Source organism: Phoca vitulina, unplaced genomic scaffold (genome assembly GCF_004348235.1).
Source record: "Phoca vitulina isolate PV1807 unplaced genomic scaffold, GSC_HSeal_1.0 scaffold7, whole genome shotgun sequence".
In the NCBI taxonomy this organism is placed as follows: Eukaryota; Metazoa; Chordata; class Mammalia; order Carnivora; family Phocidae; genus Phoca; species Phoca vitulina.
The window spans coordinates 70,780,054-70,802,407 of NW_022589710.1; the positions used below are offsets into that span (position 1 = coordinate 70,780,054).

Sequence of the window (22,354 nt, forward strand, 5' to 3'; positions counted from 1 at the left end):
CGGCCCAGAGCAGGATCCACTGGAAGAAGACCAGACCTGCGCTCTGAGCCTGCAGGAGCCCAGCCTGGAGGGACAGGGAGCTCCGCATGTCCGCACGGCTCAGACGCAGGCCGGCGGAGGCCTCGACCGCCGTGCAGGGCTCTGGCCCCTGGCGCCCGCAGGCTGGAGGCCGTGTCCGAGTGCCTGGACCAGCCCAGTAAGCGGCCCTGCGGGGAGGACGCGGCCACATGGGGAGGACGCAGGCGGGACACCATGAGGGAGATGCTGGAGGGGCCACCGTGACCGCGGGCCGGGATCAGGGAAGGAGGCGAGCGTAAGAGCCATGAGCAAGGCTGTCGTGTGCTGGCAAGAGAGAGATTTAGGTTCAAAGAAGGTAGAAGAAAGGAAGTGAGGACAGCAGAAGCCAACGAGGGGAGCCCGGGCCCAGTCCTGGACGCGGAGGCTCGCGGTAACGCGCACCCGGGACTGAGCCAGATGCGCCCCGACGGCCGGCCGCCCGCCCTCCCCCCGATTCGGCTGCGTGTGGCACCCCGCTGACAAAGTTACAGGGAAAGGACAGCTAGTGGGGACACGTGAGTATGACTGCGTGTCGGCCGGTGGGAAGGAATTAGCGTTCCTTTTCTGACCATGACACGGGATTGGGGTCCTGAAGTTTCATATGTATTTACAGGCAAAACGTCTCCACATCTCAGACCCGCGTTAAGCTTCTTTAAGGAAGAAACAACACGGTTCCCAGCTGGTCACCACTGGCAACAGGCCCAAGGCCGGTTCCCTGGCTCTAGAGCGTGTCCACTCTTACAGGGGACCTTTCTCCGTGGCCAGAGGCCCCCCTCCCTGAGAGTCATCGTGCCCCCGTCCCCAGGCTGGCCTGCGGCAAGCAGCGCAAGCCCCTCGGCTGCAGGTGGGGGCCCGGTGGGCAGGGTTTCAGCAGGGCCCTTCCCGTCATCGGAGCCCCTCAAAGCCGGCCACCGGCTCTGTCTGCAAGGACGACCCAGGGCTGAAGCAGGGGCTCTGAGCACCAAGCTCCCGGTGCAGGTGGCTTCTGAAACTCGGCGGGGACCCTGTGGGTGGGCACTGGGTGGGCGGGGACCAGGTAGGGGGGCAGCCCACAGGAGGGGCGGGCGCCGGAGGGGACACTGTGTCTGAGCTGTGTCTCAGCGGGCTCAGGCCACTAGAACAGAGCGCCACCAGCGCGAGGCTGGACAAGCTCCTTCCCGCAGCGCTGCAGGCGGGGCGTCGCCGCGGGCCTCTCCTGGTTCCCGGCTGCCCTCGCTGGGCACCTGCAGGGCAGGGGGCGGCCGGGAAGCAAGCTGTCACATCTCCTGTGACGGGCTCGAGCCCATCACGAGGGCACCTCCCGGAGGGCCCCTCCTCACGCCAGCACAGGCAAGTTAGATTCCAACGTATGAATTTGGGGCCCATGAACAGGAGTCCAGTAACACACAGGCAAACCCCAAACCGCCCCCGGGAAGCCTCCTCTCCGTGCCTCCCCCAGTAGGCCCACGCACGTCCCCATCCGCGTGCACGCGTGCCGACCCCACTCCCCGGGGAGCCTCCCCTATCCCGCTGGGCGGGCCCCACAGCAGGGCCACGGGCAGGGGGCTCACCCACGTCCCCGTCCTCGCCGTGCGGCCTGGGCTTTGGGCAGACAGGCGCCGGCTGAAGAACTGGGCCAGGCCCCCGACCTTGCCCCACCGCCGGCCCTGGGGTGGGTGGATCCCGGGACACAGGGCAGAGAGGCACCCTCCGCATGAGGGGACTCGGGGTGCTCAGCAGCTGCTTGGGGCCACCGTGGACGCGGGCTCCCTTCCTTGTGCCCTCCCCGGGAGGGGGTTGTCCTGCATCCGGGGCCTCGGTGCTGATGATGCTCTCAGGCCAGTAGCCGAGGCGGGAGAGGAGCGAGACCCCGGCCAGAGGCCCTCTGGAGGCTGGCTTCCGGGGCTTGGGCCCCTCCAGTGCAGGGGCAGGAAGCACAGCCGGCTGTGCCCGGCTCTCGGCCCTGGCTCATCCGCCAGCCGGTAGGGGGGGCCCCCATGGAGCAGCACCTCCTTGGGCCCAGCGCCGGCCACCCCGCTAGGCTCAGCTCAGCGGCTCCGACCCGCGCAGCAGGTGCCGCCCCCGGCCGGTCCGACCTGGCCTCCGTGTAGGGGCAGTGCCCCAGGGGCGACAAGGCCGGCGCAGGCGGAGAAGGGAGAAGGCCACGCTGCGCTGCCGGGCGACAGCCCCAGGCCGCCACCCCGTCAGGGAGCTCGCGAACCTCCCCAAGGAGCGCCCCGCTGCAGTTTATAGACTTGGGGGCTTTTTCCCCAAAGACTACAAAACTACAAGTACAAAATTAGCCACAAAAAGAGAACAGAACGAGAAAAGAAGCAGTTCCCAAGAATTTAAAAAGGCGATAGCAAGAAACGTCACCAGCTGCAGGAAAGCGGCGCTCTGACCACCGCCTGTCTCCTCGCTCCCGCGGGGCCTCTCGACTGCGCTTCTTAACCCCCGAGCCCTGTGACAACGCTGTCATCCTATCACTTGCTATCCTGAAAGACAACTCCACCTACGTTTACGACTGCTAGTTCAGAGGCTCTTCCAACATAAGGCCCATCGGCGGCCACAGCGTGCGACCTTCGTGTGACCTTCGGGGCCGTCAGCCAGGGCGAGGCCCCTCTGGAATTTTTCACAGGCCGGCTGTCATCCCTCAAACCTGCCTCCCCTCCCCCCAGGCTCCGGGGGACAGCGGCGGGGCCCCCGCCCGCCCTGGGAGCCCCAAGCCAAGACAGCAGGGGTGGCAGGCATACCCGAGGCCCGTCCTGGCTGAGGAGGGCGGGCAGAGGCTCAGCCACGCTCGGGAGCAGCCGGGAACACGCAGCCGAGCCCCGCTGCCTCCACCCCGGCTTCCCCTGCCCAGAGCCCAGAAGCGCAGAGCTCCCCTGCCCCCCGGAGAGGCAGCAGGAGAGGTGGGGTGAGGACAGGAGCCCTAGCATGCTGGGGCCCACAGCGGCGCTTGGACGGCCGGGGTCCCGCACGTGCAGGTGGGATGCATCCTCGGCAACTGGCCGCCTGCCTCCGCCCCGCTCTGGAGGCGCTCACGTTTCCAGGGCCATCTGCGGTCAGGCGCCCACCAGCCAGCCTGGCTGGGACGACAGAGGACCTGCAGAGCTGGCCCCGCCCAGGGCAGCCAGGCCACCAGGCGGGCGCGAGGCGGCCCACGGGAGGGAGCCCCTGGAGTGGGAGCGGACAGCTGGGAGACAACAGGAGAGCAAAGGGGGAGAGGAAGGGCGGCCGGCAGGAGCAGCTGTGCCAGCGAGGTGGGGACCCCCAAGCCGGAGGCCCTGCTCGGCCGGCCGTCCTGAGCGCACCGGTTCTCTGAACGGCTCCACCTCGGACAGGGCAAGCGGGCGCTGCAGCCACTGAGCCTGAAAATGTAATTTTTAAAGAAATCATATAAAGACACAAGGTACTTGTTAACCTTGAAAATAAAACTGCCAGTTATTTCACCAGCAAAAGACGGATTTATCTGGGAATAACAGAGTTTCAATGCAGCACACGCAAGCTACGGAAACACCCGAGAACATCGCACAGGAGGCGCTTTTCTGGGGGGCGGGGAGTGGGGCTGTTGTAAACGGAAACTCCGTTGGAGTAACCTGAGAGCTCATAGAGGTTTCTCATTGGCTGGGCTGGGGCAGTCTCTTATTGGCTAGGCTGGACCACCTGTCATTGGCTGAGCCGGGACAGTCTTCCATTGGCTGGGCCATGACGGTCTCTCATTGGCTGGGCTGTTGCCAGGGGAGGAGGAAACCTTCCCTCGTCCTGCTGGGAAGGTAACATAGTATCCATGGGCAAGGGGCGTGTCTTCCTGTTGGGTCCGCTGTGGTCAGTGAGTGGGGGGCGGGAGCGCTGCTCCTGCCGGCCTCCTGAGGCCATTCTAAATGAGGTGTCCTTTTACTGATTTTTCACACTGCTTCAGGCTTATTGTTTATTAAGACACAGAGACTATTTTCCACGAGGAAAAGGTACGTTCAGAATCTGAAGGAAGCCGTCCGTGGAAGTCTCAGCCTGCTGCTGGCCCCTCCCCCCAGCCCCACAACTGGGGCAGAAGCGGGCGCTGAACGTCGAAGCCTGTGTGGTTGGCGAAGTGCCAATTTAACACATCCAAGTGAAACAGATAAGCCACTCGAGGATTATGTTGTAGCTGATAATGAACGCATTTCCATTTTGTTTGCTGGGTAATTTTTAATAAAGCAATGGTACATGGCTGATATTAAAGAAAGGTCTTATGCAGGAAAGAAAACAGACTGTTTTGGCTAGAGGCTGGGTAAAGAAGAAAAAGCGCGAGAAGCAAGAGATGGGCAGGGGTGGGGCACAGGAGTGTAGGCTTACTTGTAAACCAGTGAAAAAATCAAAAAGGTGTGGGTGTTCCCAGTGTCCAGGGCAGGGTCACAGGGAGCACGCAGGATACCCCAAAGCTCACTTCCGCAGCACTGTTCCGCCAACCCCACTGTCAACCACCCTCAGGACTGAGAAGTCATACAATCACGAGTGTCCAGATTTACTTCTAGACTTCTCCTCACAGTTCTGTCCCAGCACCACAGCAAGCGTGGGCACTCTCCAGTCCAGCGCCCTTCCCACACGCCTGGCACGCGGTGGCCTCCGTGCACACCAGCCCAGCAAATGTGCGTCCAGCAGCTAGGCTAGTGTTGACCTTTTTACCAGTAAAATGGGTTTATTCAGGAATAACAGAATTGCAACCTGCTACGGCAGAACCATACGCAAGTCCAACAAACAAATGAGAGGAACATTATTTATGGAGAAAGGAGGAAGCTGGAAGGGCTGTTTGGAACGGAAGTGCACTGGAGAGAAGTGGGAGTCCTGGGTGATGAGGGCTTGTCTCTGGCTGAGGTTCTGGGGCCGGCAGTTTCTGGTGGGAGATGCAATGTGCACCTTTTCCTGTGGGGCCTGCAATTGACTCTTTCCTGTTGAGGATTCTTCTGCTGGGTCTGTGATCGACAATCCTTGATGTCCAGTGGGACGGAGTGAGAGCCCCCTCTTCAGGCCTCCCCACTCCATTTTAGTGAGGTTTCCCTTGATTAATGTCCATACCAGTCGGAGGCCCTCTACAGTGGTGAGGCACGCTGGGGGGCAGCATCTTCCGGGGAGAGGCCCATCGTGCTGGGAAAACCACACAAGAGGGGCCCCGAGAGTCAGATCCTCTGAAGGCACCGCCTGAGACACCTGGGGTGCCCACAATCTGACCGCGTGACAGGATCTGACCCTCGCCTCCAACATACACATATAAATAGGCATAAATAAAACCTTCTGAAATCCCCACGTAACTCTAACGAAGACAGGGCTGGCACAGCAGATCCGGTAATGACACTCAAGAATAAAAGGTGGGGCTGTGCAAGGTGCTCTAATCATCACGGAGGACAGGAGAAGGTTCACACAACGTCAAGTGAAAATTCATGACCTAGGTATGCTACATGGAGTGAAGCTTCATGTAAAAAAAAGTCCTTACTTAAACCTTAAAAAAAGAAATACACCAACTGCAACTGTTTAGGTTATAAGTTTCTAATGTAGCAGCAGAAAATGTTTATAGAAAAAATATACTTTTAAGAAAATAGCTGAAAAAATCTAAAAAGATAAAAGTATAAAAAGTTTAAAAAATATATCTTAAGACAAAATATTGCCCAAAACATGTAAAACTTAATTTAAAAAAATTCACCTATCTAAAGTTAAACCAGGCGGGATACAGAGCTGGCAACTCGAGCCCTCCAGAGAGCTGCAGCAGGACAGAGGGGACGAGCGCCCAAGGCCAGCGGGATGTCAGACTGGCCCAAAGGAAAACCGCCTAGCCCCCTTGGGGAGAAATGGGAGAGAGCAACTGGATGCTGTTCTGGAACGTTCTCCTCATCACAGACAAACCAGGCGCTGAGCCCGCAGACGCAGGGCAGCGAGCATCACAGGCCAAGCACTCCGGATGCCTTATGAATCCATCCGCGATGTGTCCCATCAGGGCACAGCTGCCCTCTCAAGTCTCCACCAGGATCTCCACCGCGTGGTCCAGCTCACCCAGATCTGACCTGCAGCTGGAACTGGGAGGCGGCGCGGTCGCGGAGGAGAAGGCCTGGAGCCCGCTGCCATGGCCCGACTGGGTGCTGCCCACCATCCCCGTGAGCACCGCGTCCAGGTCGTAGTAGGAGCTGTCCACGTCTGCAAACAGCTCTTCCACAGAACCAGACGTCTTATTCTCCAGCGTTTCAAATATCTGATCCAGGGACTTCTGAAAGCCTCCTCTGTTTTCTCGAGAGCTGTCCACTTCCCAGAGGCCGCTCTGCGGGCTCCTCAGGGCCTGTGCAGACGGGACCGCGGCAAGTCCCGGAACCAGGTCTGGCGCGTGGCCATCTCCCGCGCCAGGGGCAGGGCGCTCCCCCTCCGGCTCCCACACCGAGCGGCACAGGATGTCAGTGGAGACGAGGCGGTCCAGTGGCGCCCGCCCTGCCGCCTGGGGCACCACCGCGCGCCAGGCCCCGTCCTGGGTCATCTCCTCCTGGATCTGCCGAACCGTGTTGGCTATGAGGACCGAGCGGCAGAGGTTGGGCTCGACCAGCATGTGGCACAGCTGCAGCTTGACCAGGGACATGTCCAAGAGCGACTGGCGCTGCACGCTGTAGGAAGGCGTGGCCTGCGCACCTGCTGGGCCGCCTTCCACGTCCTCCCCGTCCTCGGCGCTCTTCCTCTTTAAGCCTCGTGCAAACATCGTGCCCTGTGGAGAGCAAGGAGGATGCCATTGAGCACATTCCAGAGTCCCCAGCACACCCTGCCCCGAGACTCAGTCTGCAACTGTCAAGGGCGGGTGTAGGAGGGGGCCTGGCTGCGGTAACGCCACCGCTGGGGTCCCGGGGGCACATGGAGCCCCAGCTTCTGGGAGGGAGGGCTCTGACACACGACAGAGCTCTAAAGCACTCCCCGCCCCCATCTCCATCAGAAAAGACAAATGGACTACAAATACAGGAAATACACTTGTACAGAGCAAGGCTGAAACCCTACACCCAAATTCTGGGCATTGGTGCCTACAAGGGAGGAGAGCATGGAGGAATCGGGACAGGTGCTGGCCTGCCTGCTGCCCCCCAGCCTGTGCCCAAGCTGACGACCAGGGGTCCCCGCCACGGGCAGCCGCTATCCCCTCAGGGCTTTCCTGCCACAGCCCTGCCGAAATGTGCCCCTTGGGTCCAGAGGGCCAAAGCCTTCACAGCCCAGGGTCGTGGCAGCACATTCAGCTGGGGAGGGCGGGGGAAGAACGACACTTGGGCTGATTCCCTAGACAACTGTGTCCCCCCCTCCTCCAAGGTACAGCTTGGACTCCGCCTCACTGGGCACAGGTGGGGACTCCGAGGCCAGCCGCCATTCCAACCTGGAGGACCAGACACCTTGGGGCAGGTTAGGATGCACCTGGAGGCTCTGGGGTGGCACCGGTCTCATATACCCCAGCAGGCTCACTAGATGTCTGCTCTCAGAAGCCAAAATAGGAGCAAACTGTTCTTTTGAACTGATTCTAGGTTGAGAGATCTCTGGAGAATTAAAAAGCAGAGCAGGAAGGGTCTGGGGCCCCAGCCTGGTACCTGCAGCACCTGGCCAGGCACCAGGAGGGCTCCGGAGCCGACTCCCAGGGCATACCACAGCAGCGTGTGAGGTCTACCCTTTCTAGGACAAAGGTAAGCCATAATGCATCAAGTTTCTCTCTCAAGTTCATAAAGTAGCTAAATATTTTTATTTCAAGTAACTTTTTAAAAAAGATTTTATTTATTTGAGAGAGAGAGAGCCCAAGCAGGGGGAGCAACAGAGGGGGAGGGAAAAGCAGGCTCCCCACCTGCCCGATGTGGGGACTTGATCCCAGGGTCCTGGGACCATGACCTGAGCAGAAGGCAGATGCTTCTGAGCCACCCAGGCGCCCCTTATTTCAAGTAATTAATTTGAGTTATTCATAAAGAGAATTAGTCTTTTAAATTTGCAAATTTTTAGATTTTTTTTTGTTTTTTTTTTTAGAAAAATCAATCCCGTGGCTCTGTGTGACTGCTGCCGGCCCATTACCTTGGTGTGCCCGGGGGCCCCCAGAGAACCAGGTGGGGGCGGGGCGGTGCCTGTGCTGTCTGCACTCAGGCCCCCGAAGCTCTGCACCCCCGCCAGGAGCCCCTCTGAGGACTCACTCCTGCCAGCCCCACCGTTAGACAGAAAGAAAAAGGACCCCTGTCCCTGGGGTTTCCTTTCGATGTCATAGATCTCACCCCTATACGTTTAACATTTTAAGAAATTTTTAAAATTAAGTGACCTTGGGAGCATTTATCCCAAAGAAATGAAAGCCAACATTCATGCCAAAACCTGCACAAGAATGTTCCTAGCAGCTCTACCCACATAATGACCCAGTGGAAACAAAGCCCAGCACCAGGGAGCGTCTGACACACTCGGGGCATCGGTCACACACTGCCACTCAGGAGGGCAGTGTGCCCCAGAGACACCCACACCTGGAGGGGTCTTAGGGGAATTATGCAGAGCGAGAAAGCCCATCTCAAGTGGTTGCATATGGCATACATTTCCAGAACATTCTAACATAGCCTAGATAGGAGGTGGGTGTAGTGAGTCCATGAAGCTATGCATGTGCTCTGACCGCACAGAACCACATGCGTGCACACAGCATCACTCAGCTCTGTGGTCACACGGAAGACACGGGTGTCTGCATGTCCACTTAAATGTCAGCACCGTAGCTCCACGTCATTTCCTTACAGCAGCCTGCGCATCTGTAGTCATTTCAAACTAAAAGCTTTAAAACGCTAAGTGACTGTAGCTTATTCCCCTCCCAGACTACTTTCCCCAGAGCAGCAAACAGGTGTGACTTACCAACTCTGAAGCCTGAAACCACCGCCATTTCTACCAGAACACCGGCCACACACTGACTTATCGACTATTTTTAAACAAATGAATAAACAGGTTTACCACCAAAACACATGAAAAAGATTTCACTCACTACTGATAGCAAAGGATTCAAGAGTTTTGTTGTGGCTGCAAATTCAACTTTTACAGAAGCTTTTTTCTGTCAATATTTGTGTAAAAATCACTTGCTTAAAATTGATGAGTATATTAAGAATTAATATGAAATTGTCAACCTACAAGATACACTGTGTTGGGGAAAAAAATTAAGTCTTCAGGGTTCCTCTGTGGCAAGTCACTTTACTTGTCTTTTAGTATCTCTTTTCAACCAAATCTAAAATCCCAACTCTGTATGACAACCGATTTAATTTAGAGCCCAACGAAACTCACTCAAATAACATAACGAAGCCCAAGTTACCAAGAGAATGACTCAGAGCCACCCTTTCTGCGAGCCCTGCATAGCGAGGTCGGTTAGCAACACCAGGGCCGCTGGGAGCAGCGAGAGACCCACAGCTCACACAGCTCAAGACGCCACGCCAAGCACCCAACTCCCTGGGGCCCCATCTCCCTTTCCTCGAGGGGTCCTCAGAAAGCCCAAGACATGAGCTTGTGCGTGGTCAGTGCAGCGGGAGCCTCCCGCACCAAGGCTGAACTCAGGGCCTGCCACAGCTGCTCCGGTTAACAACAGCCCGGGACAGCACTAGGAACACGTCACATCAGGAAAAGCCTGGAGAGGGCCCTGTTAGTATTTGCTTTGAAAGAATGAATATACACAGGGTACCAGCTAGTCCATCCAGGACACCAACCCCTAACCTGCAGCAACCAGCCAGGAAAATTAATAAAGGCAAGCCTCACTAAAATGGAGAAGCTAGAACGGGGAGCCAGTACCACTCATGGCAATGACAGCCTCCCCCCCGGAAATACGCACACTGCATCTCCCACGGGAAACCGACACCGCAACTCAGCCAGTGGGAAACCCTCACCACCCCGAGCTCCTGCTTTTCTCCAAGGGACTTGGTTTCCTCCAGCTCCCTCCTTACTCGCCTTCGTTGGATTTGCCTATGGTTTCGCCCGAGCGTGCACGTCCTGTTAACCTTAGAAATAAACCTACCAGTTATTTCACCAGCAAAAGACGGATTTATCTGGGAATAACAGAGTTTCAATGCAGCACACGCAAGCTACGGAAAAACCCGAGAACATCGCACAGGAGGCGCTTTTCTGGGGGGCGGGGAGTGGGGCTGTTGTAAACGGAAACTCCGTTGGAGTAACCTGAGAGCTCATAGAGGTTTCTCATTGGCTGGGCTGGGGCAGTCTCTTATTGGCTAGGCTGGACCACCTGTCATTGGCTGAGCCGGGACTGTCTTCCATTGGCTGGGCCATGACGGTCTCTCATTGGCTGGGCTGTTGCCAGGGGAGGAGGAAACCTTCCTTCGTCCTGCTGGGAAGGTAACATAGTATCCATGGGCAAGGGGCGTGTCTTCCTGTTGGGTCCGCTGTGGTGAGTGAGTGGGGGGCGGCAGCGCTGCTCCTGCCGGCCTCCTGAGGCCATTCTAAATGAGGTGTTCTTTACTAATTTTTCACCCAAATAAATCCATTTTCGCTAGTAAAATAACTGACTTTCACTTTTAAGATTAACACAGACCAGGAAGTCAAGACTTGTATCTCCATGACAACCCAGGAAGCCGATGACGTCTGTAACAGTCACCCCAAGGGCCCAGGGCTTCATCAATAACCGACGGCTGCCCTAATATTTGTCCCCACTTCCTAGAAAAATCCAAACGTGCTGCCCACGAAACCACAAGGGCTGCTCGCCTCCCCAGCCTGCAGCCCCCATCAGGGGCCCTGGAAGCCGATTCCAGCCAGCAGCGCTGCCACTCCCCTGCCTGTCCCCAAGTGTCTGTCCGCAAGCCAGGAGGTGGCCCACTCCCTGGCTGCAGGTGCTTCCAGTAAACAGCCTTTGCTCTTCTCCCACAGGTGCCTTCATTGGTTTCCGCAGCTTACTGTACATACTGGGAAGAGCATCAGAAAGTACAAGACAAAAATCACCGTGGCCGACCCCTCAGAGAACCAGTTAGGACGCGGGTTCTTCCTAGCATCTCCCTAAGCAGGCTCTTCTCTGTGCATGAGAGCTCACTACGAGCTCTGCTTTTCTTGCTTATCACACTTTCCACCACACGCAAAAGCTGACCATCACTTCCGACAGCCTGGCGGTGACCCTCAGGTATAAACACACAAGGAACTGAGCCTTATTCCCTGCCTTTACACCACTCACGATCTCCCCAGTTAGTGATGCTGGGTTCTGACTCTAGGTTCTGATATTGGCAGTACTTGGCTCTGCAGAGGTTCTACTAGGGCAAAGCAGGAGCATTTATAAGGCACGTGATACACACCATCAAGCTGCTCTCTAGGAAGGCGCCATCAATTCGCCCTGCACCAGGCTTTTCCGTAGGGATTTTTTCACATTTGCTGGTAAGTTCCCCTCCACTGTAGCCATTATCCCAGCTCCATCTTCCAGGCCCCTGCCATTAACCTGTTTCACCACCCTGGATGTAAACATTATTTTCAGATTCAAAATAAGCAAGTCAAATGGGTAAGCTGGGGTGTGTATGACAATGGAACACTACCCAGCAAATCCACACCGATCTGTGCAACAACATAGGCAAACCTCAGATACTATGCCTAATTACAAAGCAGAAACAAAGAAATAGATACCATATGCTTCCATTTGTATGAACTTCTAGAAGAGGTAAAGCTAACCTAAGTTGTAAAATAGCAGAATGGTTACCAGCGGAGGAGTAGGGTCAGTCAAGAACTCCCCAGGATGATGGAAATTCACCCCATCTAGACAGGAGCATGGTATTTGTCAGATTCCCTGAACTGCACCACTAGTAACTGCTCATTGCATTGTATGAAATAAATGATACCTTGATTATAAAGAAAATACATAAACAAGTTGATGGCGGGGGAGGCCACCACATTAGTTTAAATCTAAACCATTTTAGATATTGCCTCCCCTGCATCACTAAGTGCTTGGATCTCATTCCGCATGCCAGGACAAGTATGTTCAAAGCCATTCTAATTATTCCCTTCAAATGTCCCAAACCCTGAGCAACTGTTAATTTTTGTTGCACTCAGTACAAGAAAATGCTGGCAGACTTAGGACTTGAGACGGAGTAGCTCAAGGTCAGCGCATCCAATCACGCGAGCCCAGGTGCCGTCACCAGAGCCGTGTCAGGGTGATGCGCCAGGCTGAAGGTGGCCAGTGAGGATCACCCTCCTCAGACATTTGTGTTTGGGACCAAGTCAGCACAGAGTACGGTTCTGAAGGCAGCAGGGGTGGGCACACATTCCCCCAAGCACATGGGCAGCCCAGGATGGTGGTCTGGGGCGCTTGACCCTTCGAGCACAGCACACAAGACCCCACACTTCCCAGGCTGTCGTAACTGCAGAGCCTGACTCACCATTCAGTTCTGAACAAAAAAGCGTTCGGTATTACGCACCTCCATCCACTCCACAGATGGCCGGAAGGTCTTACTGAGTTAAGTCCCATCAACCCCTCAGGGTTAACAGTGTTTCGCTCAAAACCCTCCAAAGTCAGTGGACAAACAGGCCATTAGTGCTCAGCTCTTGGTCAGAGCACAATAGCCTCCAGACCAAGGGCTGACCAAACAGAGAAAACTGGAGAAGACAGAAAGACTGAGGGTCCCCTGTGGTGGGTGGAGCCAGGGAGGGGCACTGTGCCGGTTCCATCAGGGCACCCCCAAGACAAAGGGGACCCCGGCCTGGCAGACTCCCCACGGTTCACAGCGAGTGGCCTCTCCCTCTCCTGCAGCTGCTCTCACATCCGGTGGCCAGCAATCCCCAGACTCCGAGCAGAAGAGCTTGGAGAGCAGGAGACAGACTCGGCTCTGACCTGACCTGTCACCACGACCTCAGCCACCACCAAGCACGCTCGTGACACTCAGGTTTTTCAGGCAAATCCACGTGAACTCTCAGTTTCTGTCACATGATCAGACTGTCTCTGAAATACCCCATCAAAGGAAAACGGGAAGACAGAGCAAGTGTGCCAAAGTCTTGAGAAGGGCTGCTTTGGAGTCCAGCTGTGGGGGTTCATCTTCACTGTCTTGAAATTTTCCTTAAGCTATTACTAAAAAGTGCATTTCAGGTACTTTTGTTACTTGGAATGAAATACACAAACTTTCTCTGCCTGGAAACATGTTCCCTTAGGAAGCTGAAAAAAACTTCCTAGCCCTCTTTCCAACATAAAACCTGCCATTCTTTCTAGAAAAAGGTCATAACTGACTTCATTCTGAATTTCAACTTCAGCTGTAAAACATGGCAAAATTTGAAAATAAAGTTATGTGCAGAAAGTGTATAAGACATTAAACTTAATTTTGTAAGCAGGCATTTTTTCTCTTCTTTTAAAAAACAGTTAACTCAGTCCTGCTGTCCTGTGCATGCAACGCAAGGGTCACCAGAAGAGGAAACAGAGTTGGGAAACCCTCCATTGGGACCAGAGCATCTCCCAGCAAACTATTACCTGGTAAGCTCTTTTCCTGGTAATCCTGTTTTGCAGACAGTAAGCTTTTGAAAATGTGGAGTTAAGCTTGCCTCGGACTTCTGGAAGAGAGGTTCTGATACTTTTCCTAGTGACAGCACGGCTCCCTCCCACACCTGAGTGGCAGGGCAGCAGGGCACAAGGAGCCCATTGAAGATGGTTTACCAGTCAGGTCTGGGAATTCTCCTGTCCTCACTCCCCACTGCCCTCCCCGATGTCCATCTCCACTGCACTGGGCAGCTTCAGCTGGACTGCACAGGAGGCAGGCAGGGCGGGAGACCACCCAAGGCTGTCATCATTTGCTCCCCGATATTCCCTAGCCAGCTTAAAGAGAAGTTGGGTCCACTCGAGTACGGGGGACGGAAACCATTGCAAAATATCCTTAACGTTCCTTTTCAATCCTTAACGTTCCTTTTCAAAGCAATTAAAACCCAGAAACAAAGGAAAAGGAGCCAAAGTGAACACTCAGAGGCCTGCAGCCCGCAGCAGAGACTGTGCGGCCCTCCAGGGTTCCAGAGAATGGTGCCCCCCCATTGTGGAAGGCGTTCTAGTACCAGCAAAACCCAGCTTCGCTCAAGGACTTAGAACGCACCGCGCACTCAGTGTCAGGAATGCAGAGCAGGACGGGAGCCCGGGCACCACAGGTCCCCGCGGAGGGGGGAGGGCGCGGAGGGCGCGGAGGGCAGTGCGGGGCCCTCTGGTCGGCGCTGGAAACACCGGCCGGCCGGACGCGGGGCTCGGCAGGCGGCGCCGACCCGGGCCCAGGTGGGGAGGCGGAGGGGCTTCCTGGGGGGCCGCGCCGCAGCCCACGGCCCCGGCTGGCGCGCTTCCCCTTCCAGGGAGCCCGCAGCGCGCTTCCAGCCCGGGGCCAACCACGGCTCTGAGCTTCAGACAGAGCCGGACAGCCGAAGTCCGGGCTGTGGCCGCACGACCGGGAGTCCCCGGGCGCCGGAAGACCCGCCAGGCCGGCCGGTCGGCCGGCCGGCCGCCCCCCCCGCGTCGCGCCCCCTCCTCCGCCGCGCCTCCTCCCCCCACCCCGCCGCGCCCCCCGACCCCCGGGGCGCCCAGGGCGGCCCGCCTCTGCCGCACAAAGCCCGCCGCCCGCGCCGGGACGCTCACCTGGCCGCCACCGCCGTCTGCGCCCGCGCCGCCGCCGAGGGAGGGGCGGGGCGGGGCGGGGCGGGGCGGGGCGGGGCCGGGCGGCTCCGCGCCCACAAAGGGTCGCCATGGCGCCGGCCCTCCCGCCCGCCGATTGGCCGAACGCGGGGGCGGGGCCTCCGGTTCAAACCGCGGGCGGGGCCTGGCGCGCGAGTTCCCGCGCGGCCGCGTTGGCCGTTGGGGCCCGCGCCCTGGCCACCCCGCCTCCGCCCGCTCCCAGGTCTCCGCGCGCGGCCCCAGCGCGCCTGCGCAGGGCTAGCGCGGCGGGGCGTGGCTTGGCGGGAGAGGATTGGGAAGGGAAGGGAAGGGGGGGCAGTCAGAGCGGTGAGCTGGAGGGGAGGGGACGGGATGGAAGGGAGGGGGAGGAAGGGAGAGGGACGTTAGGAAGGGGAGTGAGGGTGGGAGAGCGGTGGGCTGGAGGGGAGGGAACGGAGGGGGTAAGGAAGGGGAGGGGAGAGGGATGTTAGGAAGAGAAGGGGGGGGGGGAGCGAGGGCGGGGGGGGGGGGGGGGAGGGACGTCAGGAAGGGGAATCAGAACAGTGGGCTGGAGGGGAGAGGAGGCGGGGGCAGAAGCTCCCTGGACAGCCTGGGGTCAGTACAGGGACTTCCCAGGTTTACATGCAAGAAATGAAACCATAAAAGTCCAAAGCAGGGGAGGTTTCTTAGAAAATAATTTCTCCAAAGGTCTTAAGTAGAATACAGAATCCTGACTCCATTAATTCAAGCAACATTGCTTGAGTGCAGGCCGGGGCTGCAGTCCTAAGCAAGTAGAAGCCTCTCTGCTCTGTTGTGCCATGTGCTGGGGCTATGCACCAACCCAAGGGGTAAGTGGTGTTGGGAGAGGCCCAGGTGAGGTGGGCTCCCTGTGCAGACGCCAAAGGCAAGGGACTAGGCTGGAGAGGAGGAGCCCTGGGATCTGGGGAAGGTGACATGGCAGGGGTGGGGGATGGAGACCACTGGACACTGGACGCTGGGCAGACAGGGGCAGGTCCTGAGTGGGGCTTGGAGAGCATGACTGCTAAGATCAGATGTGGGGAGTGGAGGGGGAGAAGTAGAAAGTCCACCTGGGTTCCTGCAGTGCTGGGGGTGGCACACATGATGGACTGTGACTCGCACAGATGTAAATGTTCGTGTGACAGTGGGAAAAAGCTGGGGGACTTTTGTTCCTAGCCATATGCCACACGGATTAAATTCCTTAACACACGGATACCCTGCAAATGAAAGCAAGATGAGCAAACCAATAGAAACTGGGCAAGGGATATTAACACAGTTCAAAGCAAAAGAAAGAAAATGGCCTTCCCTGGTGGAAGGGCCTTCAGCCGGGAAGAAGAGCCGCGTGTGTTCCAGCTGTCAGACTGGCAGAAATAAAAAATATTCTCTGCAGTAAGTCTGTCTTCCAGAGCTGTCACTCTTTTTCACCCAAAATGTCCACCATAAAATGAAAAATTAACAGGCATACCGGGACACAAGACCAAAAAGTGGGGAAAAAAACATACAGATAATAGACTCATGGGTGATCCTGATATTGGAGTTTTCAGACTTTTAAAAACAGCAATCATTTTATTCATGAGAATTAGTGACAAGGTGAACGGGAATGTGTTAAAATGACTCAAATGGAGGAAATAGCATCGAACTCTTCTCAACCAAAGGGCCAGCATAACCCCAAGGATAAAACCCAGAAAGGAGGCCAGAAGGAAGAATCGCAGGCTGATTGCTCTCACAGCCACACTTGAAACTTCCAAACAATAGTAGCAACTCAAAGTCCCACAATACACAGAAAAGAAGATAAAGCACAACCAAGTTAGGGTTGTTCCAGGAAACAGAAGGTTAACACTCCAAACCAAACCAAGTAATTCATGACATTAACAAAATGAAGAAATAGTTGGAAATCTCAACAGGTGGAGAAGTATCCCTGGTAACATTCAACCCCCGTTCATGGTAAAATACTGAGCAAACTGAATATACAAGTGCAAGCCCACAGCACCCCCCTCACCTCTGACACCCACTGCAAGTTTGGGGCCACCAAGACCACCCTCGGTTCAATAATTCACTACAAAGGCTCACGACAACTCACACTCGCCGTCGTGGCTTGTTACTGTGAAAGTCCTGCAGGGACGAGGTCCAGGCGGCCCCCCTACCCCCCCCCCCCCGCCCGCATGGGGCTTCCACACCAAATGGCCCAAGGCCCCCTGCCAACAGTCACCCACGGGCAGGCAGGACAGCCCAGGGGGTTGGGGATCCCCTCCCAGGGCCCAGGGGCAAAGACCAGACCTCCTTGGGGAAGGCTCATTTTTTTTTTTTTTTGCTACACAACAAGGGACTCCCTTCACCTAAGGGAGGTGTACTTACAAAAAACCTACAGGAAACCCTGTAGTGTGCAGTGCCATAGTGAAACCGTGCAAGCTGCCTCCCGTGATCAGGAATTAGGGGCAGATTTCTACCCAGCATCGTGTGGGAGGGCCTGGGGGGCAAACAGGCAAGGGAAAGAAGTAGAAGGTACAAGGATTCAAAAGGAATTGGGATCATTATTCCCAGAAGATCAGTTTCTGAATGTAGAAAATCGAAAGAATCTTGTCCTAGCCGGCATGGACGGTCACCCACAGATGGGTGACCTAGATCCACCATGATTTGTTTTCTCTCTGTTCCGGAGTTTGGAAGGCCATGGGGAAGGTTCTGATGTGCAGAGCGAGCGGGAGGATGAGAGAGAGCGGTCCTGCTCTGAAGCCAGCGGTCCCCTCGGAGCAGGGCCCACCCTAGGAGCTCCTGCAACCTTAATTACCTCCTAAAAGCCCTGCCTCCAAAGACAGTCCACTGGGGGCCAGGACTGCAACATAGGAACTGGAGGGGGACACCATTCCATCCATAGCAAATCTCCACATAAATGAGTCAAATGAATGAAGAATTAGGCATGACCATCAGATAATCCTATTTTTATATACAAGTAACAAGCCAGTATAGAATTTTTTTAAATGTTTTAATGATACCATTTGCAAAGCACCAAAAACATCAGCACCAGATGCATCTAGCTACAAATATGCACGGACTGTACCCGGAGGAGCACAAACCACCGTGGAGAGAAGTCAGGGACTGAGCTGGGGAATATGCCAGGTCCCCGACTGGAAGACTCCCGTTGTAAAGATAGCGGTTCTCTCAAACTTACCTGTAGATTCGGTGTGATCCTAATCAAAACCCTAACTTGTTTCCTGGAAACTGACAAGTTGGTTCTAAAATCTGTACGGATGGGACACTGCGGGGCTCAGTCGGTGAAGCGTCTGCCTTCAGCTCAGGTCATGATCTCGGGGTCCTGGGATCGAGTCTGCTCAGTGGGGAGCCTGCTTCTCCCTCTACCCCTGCCCCTGCTCCTGCTCTCTTGCTTTCTGTCAAATAAATAAATAAAATCTTTTTAAAAAGGGGCCCCTCCATTATAGCCCCAAAGTGAGAACAGCCCAAGTGCCCCAGCGGGAGGATGAGCCGGGCATATGCAAGCACGCACGCTGCTGGCTAAGAGCAGCGTGCACACGGAGAAAGAAGGTGCCAGAGTGCACGCTGGTTGCACAGGTGCAAAGCTCCAAGCAGGCGGAGCTGTCCTGTGGAAGGGGAATGGTGGGGCGGGGGGAGGCCCGGAGAGACTTCTGGGACCCCAGGACTGTCCATACTCGATCTGAGTGCAGGGGGTTCACCTTTGTTTAATACGTTCCCACTGGGAGCATCCTCTGTTTGTGCTCCGAGAACTACGCTGATCAGGACATCAAAGGCGGGGTCCCCAGAAGGCCGGCCCCCGGGCCCCCAGTCTCGGGCGATGTGCGGTGCCTCACAGTCCGTCGCAGGCCCTTGGAATTACTGACCACACGTGTGTATGACCCGGTCCAAGAGTCCAGTCTTTTCGGTAATAAAGAAAACCACACTGTGGCCTCATAGCAGGGCCCCTTCCTAGAGCCTTGGGGAGCATGCGCTCAGCCACCTCCAGGCAGGAGGAGGGGGGCCCCCCCAGCCCCCGCCTGCCCTGCCGCGCTCTGTGACACCTGGGCTCGCCTGGGACCACGCCCTGCGGGTCCACCTGTCTGCCCCAGTCTCGCGGGTAGAGGTGGGGTGCTGGGGTGGTGACAGGCCCAGGCACAGAGGAGACTCCGAGGCCGTGGCCAGGAGGCCTGTCCCAGAGATGCTCCAGGCCCACCTGCTGGCGGGGACCCTCGCCGGACGCCAGCCCTGAGACCCCACCACCCTTCCTGGGATCTCCTGTCCGCTCTCAGAGGGGGTCCCACTGGGCAGGGGACACGTTTGCTGCCAAAGAAAATAGGTCAGAGGGTTTATGACCTCACCCATCTGGTGTCATCACCCAGTCCTTTGGATGTGGCCAGAGTTAGAATTACACTTTGACAAGTGGACTTTCTTTGAACATCAGGAACATTGTTGTGAACGTCCTGTGTGCCTTGTTTGGTGAACTTTTCCCATGAGACAGCCTTAGGTATCCAGAATCCTGGAAGGTTCCTCATTGGACTCTGTGTTGTCTACAAAAAAACAGAATGACGTTAAGAGATGCTTTCCTTTCTGTCGTTCGGTATTTGTATTAAGAGCAGCGGTCACTCACAGAGTTGCTGCCCCGTGAAGGGTGAAAGCAACCTCACCTCACATCGGCTGCATCGGATCTGCTGCAGGAACACAAACCCTCCCAGCTCCCTGGGGCTGGACGGGAAGGTGGGGCAGGTTTGGGGGGCAGGGAGTCCGGCCTCCTGGCACTCCCAGCCCGCGTCTGGCGTCTGCCTGCACTGATCCGCTGCCTGGTCTCTGTCCAGGGACCATGTTGTCCCCTCCTGTACAGAGCCCCCCCAGCTCCCCAGCTTCTGTGTCCCCGCCCAGGTGAATAGCCCAGACCCTCTCGGTGCCCCGAGAAACGGTCTGCCAGGGCCAGGCATCTGCCTTTGGTGCACCAGCCCCAGCTGAGCAGGGGGACCCTCCCCTCTGTGTGGGTCCAGGCCTCAGGGGCAGGCAGAAGGGCATGGGTTGGAACCCCAGATCTGCCCATGGTGGTCCATCCCCCCAGCATAGCTTTGGGGTGCACACGGGCACCACGGTCCCTGAACTCACAGATGCCACAGACCTGGGTGCGTGGCTGAGGGGGCGCCGTCGGGGTCCCCTCTGGCCACCCCCCCACACATGGGGGGCTTGCTTTCCCACGCAAGACCTCCGAGGGTGAGCCCTGTAGGTGGGCGCCCTTGGAGGGCTGGATGTGATTTTGTTGAAGGAGCCCTCGGTTTCCTTACGCGGTAGCTGCTAGCGATCTCCACGCACCCTCACCGTCTGCATCAGCCGCTGGGGACCCGTCTGATTCCCTCGAGGCCTGGGGACCCACCTGCCTCTGCACCTTCTCAAGCCCCTCCCCTAGGGCCCCCTCGCTGGGTCCCCCTCTTCTCCCCCCTCCAGATGTTGGGGTGCCCCAGGGCCTGGACCTCAAACCACTTCTGTCTACACCCACTCCCTGGGCCGCCTCGCCCAGCCCCCAATGAAGCACCGTCTACCCCACAGCGCAGAGTTTACGATGCCCGACGGTGCGGTCTCCCAGTATGTTCATGCACCGCTGTGGCAGACAGGATTCCACCAGTGGCTCCCCAGGACTCCCTGCACCAACCCAGAACCTGTGACCGTGGCCGTGGCAAGATGCCCGTCTGTGGCCGTGTTGTTACATGGCAGGGTGACCTGCATACCCAGATTTCTGGGACGGCCTGACCTGGTCACGTGAACCCTTAAAAGAGGCTGGCAGCAGAAGGGGAAGCCACAGAGGCCCAAGCAAGACAAGGACGGGGGCGCCTCCCACGCTGGTTTTGAGGAGGCAGGGGCCGCGTGAGAAGGTGTGTGGGCACTCCGCTGGGCAGAGAGCAGCGCCCCCCGGCAGGCCGGCAGCCACAGGAAGTGGGGGCCTCCGTCTGACAACCGACAGCGGCAGGAATGGAGTCCGGCACCTGCTTGAGCATGCGGGACCCCCGCTCCAGCCGAGGAGGCTCCAGCCACCTGCCTGATCCATGCCGCACGTCTGACCTACAGACGGCCGGCGGTGTCCCCCAGACCCACCCCTCCTGTCTCACTTCCCTCCGTGTCTCCTGGACGCTGGCAAACTAACACACCTGAAACGGAAGTCTTCGCTCTACCCAGAGTGTCCCGTTTCTATCACCGGTCCAGTCAGCCACTCACGGCTCGGCCAAAGACCTTAGGATCCTCCCGACACCCCTCTTTTGCTCATATCCACCTCCAATCCTGTACAGACCTCGTGGGCCTCGTGGGCCAGCGACCCGGCCTCGGAACCTCAATCATATCCTGTGGATGCGTGACGCGGGCCACCAGCTGGAGGTCTGGAGAGTGAGGGGCCGTGTTGGGTGTGAAGCCCGGGCGTGTGGCTGCTCCCCACGGGGACAGGTGCCGTCTGCTGTTTCCCCGGCACCTGGAACAGAGCTCCGCGGGGTTGAAGGATGGCTGGCTGAGTGAAGTTCCATTTTCAGCTGCGGGCACCGTGCCTGCCCGAAAGCCAGGAGCTGCAGTCAGTTCAGAAACTTACCTGAATGCAGGAAAGCCTGGCGTGGAGCTCTGGGCTGTCGGGCAGGGCCCTGGCCCGAGCCACCCCCCGCCACCGCGGTGCCCAGCCTGCGAGCCACGCCGATTAGGAAGAGCGACTGGCAGAAGCACCGGGAGTGTGTAATTATCCATGACAACGAAACAGCGCAGACCTGCATGGAGGACAGGCCTCTGGGCCCCTGCGTTGTGTGTCTCCCGAGCAGAGGCCTTGCAGCTCTTTCCAGGGATGCAGTGAGCAGATCACCAGGGAGAACAGAGAGCAGCATCTCTCCCTCAAGGTGGAGGACGGATTTGCTGTCCAGGATCCCGATGACGCCTCCGTCTGGGCCAGGATGGGCAGGCTTGCCACCAGTGCCCTGGGAAGGTTGGTGTTTCCCAGATGCAGGATCCCGCCCTGTGTGCACTGCACCCACGTGGGCCCGAGGGTTGCGGCGTGAAACGGACCCGCTGCGCCGTGAGTGACGGGCTCCCGTGTCCCAGGTCTTTGGGCGGCAACCCTGACAGGGAGGCGTCCCCATCACTTGCAAGCAGGGTGAAATCTCAGACCCTTCGGGGCTTGACACTCAGCTCCCTTTTCCGTCCTTCCCCTTCCCTCCATGGGGACCAGCCTCTGGTAAATCCCAAGTGCATGCCAAAGGGCGCTGTGTTCTCGTCGGGGGAAAGGGGTGCGAGGAGAGGAAGACGCCAGGCCGGGCGGGCCCGGTGTTGGGCTGCAGCTGGAAGTCGCAGAGCACACTCAGTTTCACACACGCAGACGTAGAGAGGTACGGACGTGTGTGCGTGTGTTTGTGGAGGCCTGCCCATACCGTCCGGCTCTGCAAACCACGCTGCCGGCCCCAGTGGGCGTCCCCGGCGCCCGGCTCTTGCTCTCACCACTCTCGGCAGCGAGGAGCCGGGTCTCCTTGGAGAAAAGGCTGAGCTGAGTGACCTCAGCATCCTGTACCAGAAGGTAAGGACGCATCAGAAGGACGCAGGAACCGACTGAAGGTTACGGATGGTATTCCCTCGAGCAAACCAGCAGTCCAGATGTAAGAGCGTACCCCCCAAGACGGAAGGAAACGCCAGCCTCGTCGAAGACTCTCACGCTCTCTCCCCACAAACTGCTTCCTAACTAACGAGTGCGAAGTGCTCACCAGCTCCCCCCGCGGTGAGGGTGTTGGC

At 57.4% G+C, this 22,354-nt stretch overlaps 1 protein-coding gene across 2 annotated transcripts; it reads right to left on the reverse strand.

Moving 5' to 3' along the window:
* Positions 1-3,561: 3,561 nt before the first annotated feature.
* Positions 3,562-14,627, reverse strand: CDCA4 (cell division cycle associated 4). Of its 2 annotated transcripts, none has more exons than XM_032406035.1 (2): positions 14,591-14,627; positions 3,562-6,754 (listed from the first exon to the last, which is right to left on the reverse strand). In XM_032406035.1, the coding sequence occupies exon 2, from the start codon at positions 6,746-6,748 to the stop codon at positions 6,020-6,022; it is 729 nt and encodes a 242-aa protein (XP_032261926.1). In that variant the 5' UTR covers positions 6,749-6,754; positions 14,591-14,627; the 3' UTR covers positions 3,562-6,019. The 2 variants fall into 2 exon arrangements, with proteins under 2 accessions (XP_032261926.1, XP_032261927.1); XM_032406036.1 differs by lacking the exon at positions 14,591-14,627 and adding an exon at positions 14,064-14,139 and having other exon boundaries at positions 5,685-6,754.
* Positions 14,628-22,354: the final 7,727 nt, after the last annotated feature.